The 12,348-nt window shown below is 51.5% G+C and overlaps 1 protein-coding gene across 2 annotated transcripts in view; it reads right to left on the bottom strand.

Annotated features, from left to right (window-relative positions):
* Nucleotides 1–6,693: 6,693 nt before the first annotated feature.
* The window catches only part of flad1 (flavin adenine dinucleotide synthetase 1), a 48,611-nt gene continuing 42,956 nt past the window's right edge, over nucleotides 6,694–12,348 (bottom strand). For both annotated transcript variants that reach the window (XM_072281786.1, XM_072281780.1), the window contains one exon: nucleotides 6,694–6,925. In XM_072281786.1, coding sequence (XP_072137887.1) covers nucleotides 6,878–6,925 — 48 coding nt within the window. In that variant the 3' untranslated portion in view covers nucleotides 6,694–6,877. The remainder of the gene's footprint in view (nucleotides 6,926–12,348) is intronic.

The following is a 12,348-nucleotide window of genomic DNA, read 5'->3' on the forward strand; positions in this document are numbered from 1 at the left end:
ATAATTTTGTGTGATTTATGTTTTTCATGTGAATGTTGAGTAGCTGATACCGTGATGCTGCTGTAAGTGAGTTTTTCATTGTACCTGTGCACACGTGGACTTGTGCAGATGACAATAAACTCGACTTTATATATAGTCATGAGTGGCATAGAAAGGGTGAATGCACACAGTCCTTTCCCCAGGGGAAGGAGAACTGAAACTAGATGGCAGAGGTTTAAGGTGAGAGGGGAGAGATTTAACAGGAACCTGAGGGGCAAATTCTTCACCCAGAGGGGGCCAGTCTATGGAATGAGCTGCCAGAGGAAGTGGTTGAGACAGGTACGTTAACAACATTTAAAAGAAATTTGGATAAGAGGATGGATAAAAGCTGAGGGGCCGAGTGGCCTGCTTCCGATTAAAGATCACCTGAAGACATTGTGTCCTCTACTCTCCCGACCTCCGGACTTCCCAGAATACTTTTCCCTGATTGTAAAATGGATCCTATGAAAGAGAAAGAGGCTGTTTCGCCCATTTAGTCTCTGCTGGTACTGAGCCATTCCCATTCCAAATCACCTCCCTCTCGTCTGGTGGTGGAGGCTGTGCAGGGTGATTTACAACGGCCAATTAACTGACCAGCCCACACGTCTACTGGGCAACTGTTAGGAAAGGAAAGACGTTCGGGAGTCGGACACAAAGCCCCTCCCGAGACGACAGACTTGGAGAGTTCCCTGTGATGACCTGGATACGTGGGATTGAATCTGATGGAGGGGTGTGTGTGTGTGTGTGTGTGTGTGTGTGTGTGTGTGTGTGTGTGTGTGTGTGTGTCTCTGTATGTGTGTGCGCACGCATGTGTGTGTCTGTCTGTGTGTGAGTGTGTGTCTGTGTGTGAGTGTGTGTGTGTATGTACGTGTGTGTATGTGTGTGCGCGCGCGTATGTCTGTGTGTGTGAGAGTGTGTGTCTGTGTGTGAGTGTGTGTGTGTCTGTATGTGTGTGTGTGTGTGTGTGTGTGTGTGTGTGTGTGTGTGTGTGTGTGTGTCTGTGTGTCTGTGTGTTCATGTGCTTGTATGTGAGTTCCTCCAGCATTTTGTATGTGTAATTTAAGATTTCCAGCATCTGCGGAACCTCTTGTGTCTCTCAGTCATGGGGATTCAGATTCTGGGGACAGTGTGGTCGAGCAGGACCTGCTGTCAGTCAGTGAACATCCCCAGTCCCCCTGTGTGGCTGAAATGCAAAACCAGCTCCATCAAACAATGTCACATCCTCAATCCTTCCCCGAACTAATCCCAATGCCCTGCTCTCTCTCCCCACAGTCCTATATCAGTTCCCACACTAATCCCACTGTCCCCCTCTCTCGCCACAGTCCTATATCAGTTCCCACACTAATCCCACTCTCCCCCTCTCTCCCCACAGTCCTGTGTCAGTTCCCACACTAATCCCACTGTCCCCCTCTCTCCCCACAGCCCTGTGTCAGTCCCCACACTAATCCCACTGTCCCACTCTCTTCTCACAGTCCTGTGTCAGTCCCCAAACTAATCCCACTGTCCCCCTCTCTCCCCACAGTTCTGTATCAGTCCCCAAACTAATCCCACTGTCCCACTCTCTCTCCACAGTCCTGTATCAGTCCCCAAACTAATCCCACTGTCCCCTCTCTCCCCACAGTCCTGTGTCAATCCCCACACTAATCCCACTGTCCCACTCTCTCCCCACAGTCCTGTATCAGTCCCAGACTTATCCTACAAGTATTGCCAGCTTTTGGCACCAACAAATGTGTCCACAACTCACTAACTGTAAGCCTTTCGGAATGCCGGAGGAAACGGGAGCAGGTAGAGGAAACCCACAAAGTGACAGGGAGAACGTGCAAACACCTTACAGACAGTGATGGGATTTGAACCTTGACTGGTGATCGCAGAGTCTGTGCTCAACACCTGTAAGCATCATTGCCCCAGTTTCCAGCAGCTGCATTCTCGACTAGTGCCTCGTCTCAGGTCAGAATGTCCCACCTCCCTCAAAAAGGCAACAGTTATACCAGTGCCCAAGAAGAGTAACGTGGGCTGCCTTAATGACTGTTGTCCAGTAGCACTCACATCTACAGTGATGAAATGCTTTGAGAGGTTGGTCATGACTAGACTGAATTCCTGCCTCAGCAAGGATCTGGACCCATTGCAATTTGCCTATCGTCACAATAGGTCAACAGCAGATGCAATCTCAATGGCTCCTCACACGGCCACACATCTGGACAATACAAGCACCTACTGTTTGTTGACTATAGCTCAGCATTTAACATCATCATTCCCATAGTCCTGATCAAAAAGCTACAGAACCTGGGCCTCTGTACCTCCCTCGACAATTGGATACTTGACTTCCTAACCGGAAGACCACAATCTGTGCGGATTGGTGATAACATCTCCTCCTCGCTGACGATCAACACTGGTGCACCTCAGGGGTGTGTGCTTAGCCCACTGCTCTACTCTCTCTATACCCACGACTGTGTGGCTAGACAGAGCTCAAGTGACGAGAGGGTGTACAGGAGTGAGATATGCCAGCTAGTGGAATGATGGCACAGCAACAACGTCTGTAAGATGAAAGAGCTGATTGTGGACTGCAGGAAGGGTAAGGCGAAGGCACACATACCAATCCTCACAGAGGGATCAGAAGTGGAGAGAATGAGCAGCTTCCATTTCCTGGGTGTCAAGATCTCTGGGGAACTAACCGGGTCCCAACATATCGACTTACAGTAGTTATAAAGAAAGCACGACAGCAGTTGTGTTTCATTCGGAGTTTGAGGAGATTTGGTTTCTCATTTAATACACTCAAAAACTTCTATAGAAGCACAGTGGAGAGCATTCTGACGGGCTGCATCACTGTCTGGTACGGCGGGGGGGGGGGGGGGGGGGTTGCTGAGAGGCGGGAAGAGAGGAGGCGGCTACTGCTCCAACTCGGGTACTAGCCTCCGCAGTACACAGGACATCTTCAAGGAGCAGTGTCTCAGAAAGGCAGTGTCCATTATTAAGGACCTCCAGCACCCAGGGCATGCCCTTTTCTCACTGTTACCATCAGGTAGGAGGTACAGAAGCCTGAAGGCACACACTCAGCGATTCAGGAACAGCTTCTTCCCCTCTGCCATCGATTCCTAAATGGACATTACCTCACTTTTCAAAAATATATATTACTTCTGTTTTTGCACTATTTTAATCTATTCAGTACTTGCTGTAATTGGTTTACTTATTTATTTTTTCTTTCTATATTATCATGTATTGCAGTGAACTGCTGCTGCTAAGTTAATTTCACGCCGGTGATACTAAATCTGATTCTAAATTATCTTTGAAAATTGTACATGTGACAAATAAAGCTAACATTAAAGATATTAAAAGGCAAGCGTGAGCTAATTGTTACGATCTTTCTCTTCTCAGATGGGACACAGCGCTTCTGCTTTGCCGCACCGTGGGGTGCGGAAGGCGGTAGAAGGGCAGAGAGGTTCGAACAACTCTGCCGGGTGATCGGGGGACCTATTGGAGCAGCCGCGGTGGGACAGCGCCCTCTGGCGACGGGTGATGTAGGACTGGTTCCAGCAACGATGTGTCTCCGAGTCTGGCCCCACAGTCACTGACGAGATCCTGCCCCTGAGGTTAATGCAACTCTCGGTCCATCCCCGACCTCACAGCAGATGCTGTGAAGCGTTACGCCAGCCGCCCCTGATAAAACACGAGAGATTCTGCAGATGCTGATAAATGCTACATTTTGGTAGAACTAATCAAAATAGGACATACATGGCAAATAACAACAGGAATTCTGCAGATGCTGGAAATTCAAGAGACCCTCGGCCTGAAACGTCGACTGCACCTCTTCCTAGAGATGCTGCCTGCCCTGCTGCGTTCACCAGCAACTTTTATGTGTGTTGCATACATGGTAAATGGTAGAGCATTGAAGAATGCTGTAGAACAGAGGGATCTAGGAATAATGGTGCATAGTTCCCTGAAGGTGGAATCTCATGTGGATAGGGTGGTGAAGAAAGCTTTTGGTTTGCTGGCCTTATTAATCAGAGCATTGAGTATAGGAGTTGGGATGTAATGTTGAAATTGTACAAGGCATTGATAAGGCCAAATCTGGAGTATCGTGTACAGTTCTGGTCACCGAATTATAGGAAAGATGTCAATAAAATTGAGAGAGTACAGAGGAGGTTTACTAAAACGTTACCTGGGTTTCATCTCCTAAGTTACAGAGAAAGGTTGAACAAGTTAGGTCTTTATTATTTGGACCGTAGAAGGTTGAGGGGGGACTTGATAGAGGTATTTAAAATTATGAGGGGGATAGATAGAGTTGACGTGGATAGGCTTTTTCCATTGAGAGTGGGGAAGATTCAAACAAGAGGGCATGGGTTGAGAATTAGAGGACAAAAGTTTAGGGGTAACATGAGGGGGAACTTCTTTACTCAGAGAGTGGTAGCTGTGTGGAACGAGCTTCCAGCAGAAGTGGTTGAGGCAGGTTCTATGTTGTCGTTTAAAGTTAAATTGGATAGATATATGGACAGGAAAGGAATGGAGGGTTATGGGCTGAGTGCAGGTCAGTGGGACAAGGTGAGAGTAGGATTTCAGCACGGACTAGAAGGGCCGCGATGGCCTGTTTCCGTGCTGTTATTGTTATATGGTTATATGCTGGAGATTTCGAGCGACGCACACAAAACGCTGGAGGAACTCCGCATCGATGAAGGGGAACAAACTGTTGCCGTTGAACAAACCAGAAGTTCCGATTGAAGGGTCTCAGCTGTTTACACACAGTCCAAAGGGAGTGCGCTGCTTCCTCTGTGTGACCCTGCAAGATTTCGTACGAAATCTGTTCCGTTTTTAATACTGTGTTCTGCCTCATTAAAGGAAAGATGTGGAAGCTTTAGAGAGGGTGCAGAGGAGGCTACCAGGATGCTGCCTGGAGAGCATGTCTTATGAGGATATATTTTCTCTTTGAAGAGAAGGAGGATGAGAGGTGGTCAGGATAAGTACACCTCTGTCAAGTCCCTGGCATGGATAGAGTGAACAGCCAGAGACAGGGCGTCACTGGCTAACACCGCAGGATATACTGTACTGTGTGTGTGTGTGTGTGTGTGTGTGTGTGGTCAGAAGTAGATTGTGGACACAGACGGGTAGCTGTTCGGGACGCACTGCCGGGTTGATGGAAGAAGCTAATTCCACACGGACGTTAAAGAAACAACTCTTAGATAGGCAGTTGGATGTAAGAAAAAAATATTAGTTTATGTGAGAGGGAAGGTTTAGATTGATCTTGGAATAGGTTAAAAGGACAGCACAAAATCGTTTGCCGAAGAGTCTGTATTGGACTGCGCTGTTCTGTGTTTTATCCATCCAACTGCCCCGTTCTCTCTTCCCCACAGCCCTGCGTCAGTCCCCAGACTAACCCCACTGCCCCGCTCTCTCTCCATCTCTCCCCACCACAGTCCCGCTCTCTCTTCCCTCAACATCTCCGCTCTCTCTCCCCCACAGCCCTGCGTCAGTCCCCAAACTAATTCCACTGTCCCCCTCTCTCCCCTCCACAGTCCCGCGCTCTCTGCCCCAGAGCTCTGCTCCCTATCCTACACAGCCCCGCGTCAGTCCCCACGCTATTCCCACTGCCCCGATCTCACCACCACAGCCCCGTGTCAGACTCCAAACTAATCGCAAAGTCCCGCGCTCTCTCCCCCCCACACACAGCCCTGCATCAGTCCCCAAACTAAACCCATTGCCCCGCTCTCCCCCGCACGGACCCGCTCTCTTTCCCCGACAGCCCTGCGTAAATCTGCAGACTAATCGCACTGTCCCGCTCTCTCCCCAACAGCCTTGCGTCAGACTCTAGACTGATCCCTCTGCCCTGCTGTCTGTCTCCCGACAGCTCCGCTCTCCCCCCCCCCCAAAACAGCTCTGCTCTCTCTCTCCCGGCCACAGTCCTGCGTCAATCCCCAAACTAATCCCACTGTCCCCCTCTCTCCCGTCCTGTATCAGTCCCCAAACTAATCCCACTGCCCCCGCTCTCCCCACAGTCCTGCGTCAATCCTCAAACTAATCCCACTGTCCCCCTCCCTCCCGTCCTGTATCAGTCCCCAAACTAATCCCACTGTCCCCCTCTCTCCCCACAGTCCTGTATCAGTCCCCAAACTAATCCCACTGCCCCCGCTCTCCCCACAGTCCTGCGTCAATCCCCAAACTAATCCCACTGTCCCCCTCTCTCCCCACAGTCCTGTATCAGTCCCCAAACTAATCCCACTGTCCCCCTCTCTCCCCACAGTCCTGTATCAATCCCCAAACTAATCCCACTGTCCCCCTCTCTCCCCACAGTCCTGTATCAGTCCCCAAACTAATCCCACTGTCCCCTCTCTCCCCACAGTCCTGTATCAGTCCCCAAACTAATCCCACTGTCCCCCTCTCTCCCCAGTCCTGTATCAGTCCCCAAACTAATCCCACTGTTCCCCTCTCTCCGCTCTCAGCCCTGCGTCAGTCCCCAGGCTAATCCCACTGCCCCCCTCTCTCCCCACACCGCTGTAACTAATTCCAGTGCCCCGCTGTCTCTCCCCCACTCATTCCGCACAGCCCTTGCGTCAGTCGCTAGATTTGTGCCACAGCGCTGTATGAATCCCCAAACTAATTCCACTGACCCGATCTCTCCCCCACAGCCCTGTATTGGTCTCATTGCTCCGATCAGTACATTCTGATCTCGTCGGGCCTGTGCCCCTCTCCAGCCACTAGAAAACATTCTGACACACACGCGAGGTTTGGCCACTCAAGTGTTTATTTCGCAGCCGTCAGGATGAAGGCACAGTTTAGTCAATGTCCCCATCGCTCTCTGACAGCAGGCTGTCGAAGGGTGGCGCCCGGGTCCCTGCTCCGGCTCCTCAGCTCCCCAGCTCCCGGTCAAGAATCAGATGTGGAAGGATCGGGCCCGCCGGGCTTTCCTAACTGCAGCCAGCTGTTGGGGGAAGCAAAACGGGAAGGCATGAGACCGCGGTCCAGCGTTTGCTCCTGGGGCAGCGTGGGGGAAGAACAACACATCACTGAAAACCACAAGTGGTCAAGACACGGGGAATCAGCCTCCAGCAGGGAAGTGAGACCACACTGAGCTGGGCGTAAGGGGCTCTTACGGTCTTCGATAATACATCATCGAAACCGGCCCTTCCATTGCCAACAGCATTGCTCAGCGAGCAAGTCCCATCTGTTGCCCATCGCCCTCTAAGCCTCTCCTACCCATGTACTGATCTAGGTGGCTTTTAAATGTTGCGAATGTGTCCACCTGACTCGCGATTCCTGGCAGCTCATTCCAATTAGTCATAGTCATACCTTATTGATCCCCAGGGAAATTTGGTTTCGTTACAGTTGCACCAACCAGGAACAGAGTACGCACCAGTCTTAGTGTGAAGTTGCCCTAAATGTTCCTTTTAAATCTCTCATCTCTGATTTGAAACCCCTGGGGAAAAAATAGACTGTGTGCTTTCACCCTGTCAGTGTCCCTCAATCTCCTACTATTTAGGGAACAGACCCCCTAGTCTATGCAAAGTCCTGGTAAATCTTTCTGCACTCTTTCAGATAACGGAGAGACCAAAACCGGACACTATACTCTAAATGTGGCCTCACCAACACCTTCTACAACGTCCTAACTCCGGTACCGGTAGCCCGGCTGATGAAGACCGGCCTTCGTCACCGCCCCGCCCACCCGGGATGCCGCGGCGGAGCCTCCACTTGATTGAAGTATGGTCCATTGATGCTGGACCCTCATCCAATCGGCTCCCGAGGGTTCAGAGCGCTGACCAATCACCACTAAAGGGCGAAGGTGGCCAATGTTACAAAGGGGCCGTTCAATAGTCAACCTGTGATCCTTTCTCCAGCTCGACTACTAGTTTGTCAGGGTTGGTGTTGGTTTATTGTTGTCACAAGTTCGTCTTGCATACTGTTCGCACAGATCAGATCATTACACGGAGGTAGAATAGGGTAGAACTGTAACAACGCAGAATAAAGTTTAACAACAACCGAGAAAGTGCAGGCAGACAATAAGGTGCAAGATCGCCCATCTTATCGTGGGAGGTCCATTCCAGTATCCGGTAACAGTGGGGCAGAAACTGTCCCTGAGCCCGGTGGTGCGAGCTTTCAGGCTTTTGTATCTTCTGCCCGATGGGAGGGGGAAAGGGAGAAAGTCTGGGATGGGTGGGTGGGGTCTTTGATTATTGTGTCTAGTTTACCGAGGCAGTGTAGACGGAGTCCGTGGAGGGAAGGTTGGTTTGTGATATTCAAAGTTCAAAGTAAATTTATTATCACGGTGCATATATGCCGCTATATACAACCCCGAGGTTCGTTTACTTGCCGGTATGCACGGTAAACCGAAGAAAAGCGATAACAGAATCAATAAAACACCGTGTGTAAAAGCAACAAACTATGCAAACACTAAAGAGAAAAATTATAATAAATAGGCAATAAATCTCGAGAACATGAGATGAGGGGTCGTTGAAAGTGGAGCAGAGATACACTTAAGCCGCCTTCACAGCTCTCTGCAGCTTCTTGCGGGCACCTCCGGAGCGGTTGCCGTCCCGAGCCGTGATACATTCGGACAGTGCCAACATCCATCGACTGCCCCAGAAAGGGTAGGGGGGGAGTGGGTGAACCGCCGCAATCCATGTGGGGAGGGGGCTCCAACGGTGCTGCCGGGATGGCATTTCCGGGATTCAGTGTCGGCGACGCTGCAGGAACAGAGATCTAGAGAACGACCGATGTACGAAGTTCCCGGGGGCTGGGGGTGTTGATTTCTTCACCCAGCTGGTGAGGAACCTTTGAAATCCCCCCGCCCCCACCGGGGAGGTTCCGTCTCTGAGTGAAGAGGTGGACGGATCTTTGGATATTGAGGAAAATCGATGGTAGGGGTATGGAAATGGGAGAACAGCAGCGAATTTAACGAATGGACAGGCAGAGCTCCGCGGGCGGATTAGCCTTGTCTCTCAGTTTGCAACGTATTAGAAGTGGGGTTGGTCGCAGTTTGAACGTGACCCCGGAGTCTTCCTCCTTTTTCTTTCCGTGCAGTTTTTCCTCCGATGCCGCCTGGCCTGCTGAGTTTCTTTGTGTGTATCACACTGCTAGCTGGTCCTTCGCGTGGGGAGGGTTTGGTATGAAGTGTTAGTATCAGAGGGCGCGGCGCCCTCTCATCACCAACTTGCCACCGGGCTGGGATCGTCCTGGCCGTTTCCAATTCCAGGTGGGCAGAATCTCACCTCGTGTCTCCATCCCGGGATATCCCGGGCGCCGATCGGGTGCAGTGCAGGCGCTGGCCACTGGGTGTCAGCACTGCTCCGGTGAGCCGCTTGATAGTCATACTTTATTGATCCCGGGGGAAATTGGTTTTCGTTACAGTTGCACCATAAATAATTAAATAGTAATAAAACCTTAAATAGTTAAATAGTAATATGTAAATTAATGCCAGGAAATAAGTCCAGGACCAGCCTATCGGCTCAGGGTATCTGACCCTCCAAGGGAGGAGTTGTAAAGTTTGATGGCCACAGGCAGGAATGATTTCCTATGACGCTCAGTGTTGCATCTCGGTGGAATGAGTCTCTGGCTGAATGTACTCCTGTGCCCACCCAGTACATTATGTAGTGGATGGGAGACATTGTCCAAGATGGCATGCAACTTGGACAGTATCCTCTTTTCAGACACCACCATCAGAGAGTCCAGTTCCATCCCCACAACAAACAATGATCTTTCTGCATCGCACTATAATTCCTGTTCTCGCTTCCCCGCCTCTCGTAAGTTGGTCCAACTTTCCTTCAAACCGGTCCCAAGTACTGTATCCTCAGCACGTCACACATCTTAGAGTCGCACAGCACGAAACGGGCCCTTTGGAAAGCGGAGGGAGTCGAAGCCGGCGCTGTAAGGTGTCAGTACTACGCTACAGTGCCACTCTTCATACGGAGTGACACAGATGGCACATGCTCCGTATTTTCCCCAGGACAGGGGCGTCTAGAACTAGAGAGCAAGTTCATAAGGTGACAGGGAAAAAAATCAAGCTGATCTGAGAGGTAATTCCTTAACAGAGAGGGTGGTCCGTGTATGGAATGATCTGCCAAAGGAATTGATTACAAGGTCAGCAAGGCACTTGGACAGGGACATGGAGAGGAAAGGTGTAGGGGGATATGGGCCAAATGCGGGCAAACCCCACCAGCTAGACGGGAATCACGCACAGCACGGACAAGGTGGGCCGAAGGGCCTGTTTCTGAGATTCTGTGCAACACACACAGAATTCTGGAGGAACTCAGCAGGTCTTGGGAGTATCGACGTTTCGAACTGATCAAAATTTTAAGCATCTGCACAATCTCTTGTGTTTGCGTCTGTGATTCTGTCTGGCCTCGATGACAACCCTATTCCATTGGGGCTCTGTCGAAGCCTCTTATTTCCGGAACTATCTGCAACTTCCACTCCCAAAGCGCTCTCTCGAAGGCCGCCTGCAACCCCACCTGGTCCCTGAACCCGCATTGGGCTCACCTGACACACGAGACAGAAACCACTGGAACTTGACCCACTAGGCAAGGACGGTCTTTGCCAACTTTACTCACGATGGCCCTTCGAGTCCGTGCCGGCTACCAACCATCCATTTCATTCTCCCCTCATTTCCAACAGCTTCCCCCAATATTCTGCCCCTCACTCACACAACAGGGGTGTGAATTACAGCGACCGGAGCTCGTTCGTTCCTGATGTGCCGAGTCGTATGACGTGAGCGATCATGGTCTTGACCGTGATTGTACTTGGCAATTTTTTCTACAGAAGTGGTTTGCCATTGCCCTCTGGGCAGTGTCTTTACAAGACGGGTGACCCCAGCCATTATAAGTACTCTTCAGAGATTGTCTGCCTGGCGTCAGTGGTCACGTAACCAGGACTTGTGATCTGCACCGGCTGCTCATACGACCATCCACCACCTGCTCACATGGTTTCATGTGACCGTGATCGGGGTCTAAGCAGGTGCTACACCTTGCCCAAGGGTGACCCGCAGGCTAACAGAGGGAAAGAGCTCCTTACACCTCCTTTGGTAGAAGCGGTGTCTCCACCCCACCACCCCGAACCGGAGCACCCGGGGAAACCAGAAGGTCCGAGGGAGAACGTACAAACACCACAGACAGACACAGACACTAAGCGCCAGCGGTCGAGGTCGAATCCGGGACTCTCCCCAAACACACATATCCACACTCAGACACGCACAGGCACACACACACACGCATATCCACACTCAGACACACACACACATATCCACACTCAGACACGCACAGGCACACACACACACGCACACACACATATCCACACTCAGACATGCACAGGCACACACACACACGCATATCCACACTCAGACACACACACACATATCCACACTCAGACACGCACAGGCACACACACACACGCACACACACATATCCACACTCAGACACACACACACACAGCCCGACCCTGCGCATGCCCGCGACTATCCCGGTCACCCGGGGTAGGGAGGGAAGCTCCGCGCCGAGCACCTCCGAGTTCCTTCACGGTCTCTCACCTTCAGGCTCTGCGTCCCGGCGGGCGAGCGGCCTTGGAACGGGAGTGGGGACAGGGTGGGCGCCCTCCCCTCCTCACTCCGGGTCAGCGAGGAGTGGACATCAGTCGATTATTTTCTTGATACACCAGCAGCACAGGAGAATGTAGAGGCAGTCCCGGAGGGCCTGCATCAGAGTCGAGGTACCCAACCAGCTCAGGTAACTCTGGACAGGAAATCTAAAAGCCATGGCCCCGGCGGGATCCGCTGTCCGGCCACCGTCTGCACAGAGCGTCCTCCCTTACTGGGAATTGGGTCCCTCCCTTACCGGGGATTGGGACCCGCCCTTCGGCCCCCGCCATTGGTCAATCACTCACCCCCCCCCACTGATCAGCACCACACAACCTCTCCGGTGGCGAGCGCGGGGGAGCCGAGATCCGACCTCCCCAACTCCCGGTCGCCCCTGTTCACCAGTCTCCTCTCCACTGGATATAACCATACAACAATTACAGCCGGAAACAGGCCATCTCGGCCCTTCTAGTCCGTGCTGAACTCTTACTCTCACCTAGTCCCACCGACCTGCACTCAGCCCATAACCCTCCATTCCCTTCCTGTCCACAGAGCTGTCCAATTTAAATTTAAACGACAACATCGAACCTGCCTCATCCACTTCTGCTGGAAGCTCGTTCCACACAGTTACCACTCTCTGAGTAAAGAAGTTCCCCCTCATGTTACTCCTAAACTTCTGCCCTTTAACTCTCAACTCGTGTCCTCTTGTTTGAATCTCCCCCACTCTCAATGGAAAAAGCCTATCCACGTCAACTCTGTCAATCCCCCTCATAATTTTAAACACC

Source organism: Mobula birostris, chromosome 2 (assembly GCF_030028105.1).
Source record: "Mobula birostris isolate sMobBir1 chromosome 2, sMobBir1.hap1, whole genome shotgun sequence".
Taxonomy (NCBI): Eukaryota; Metazoa; Chordata; class Chondrichthyes; order Myliobatiformes; family Myliobatidae; genus Mobula; species Mobula birostris.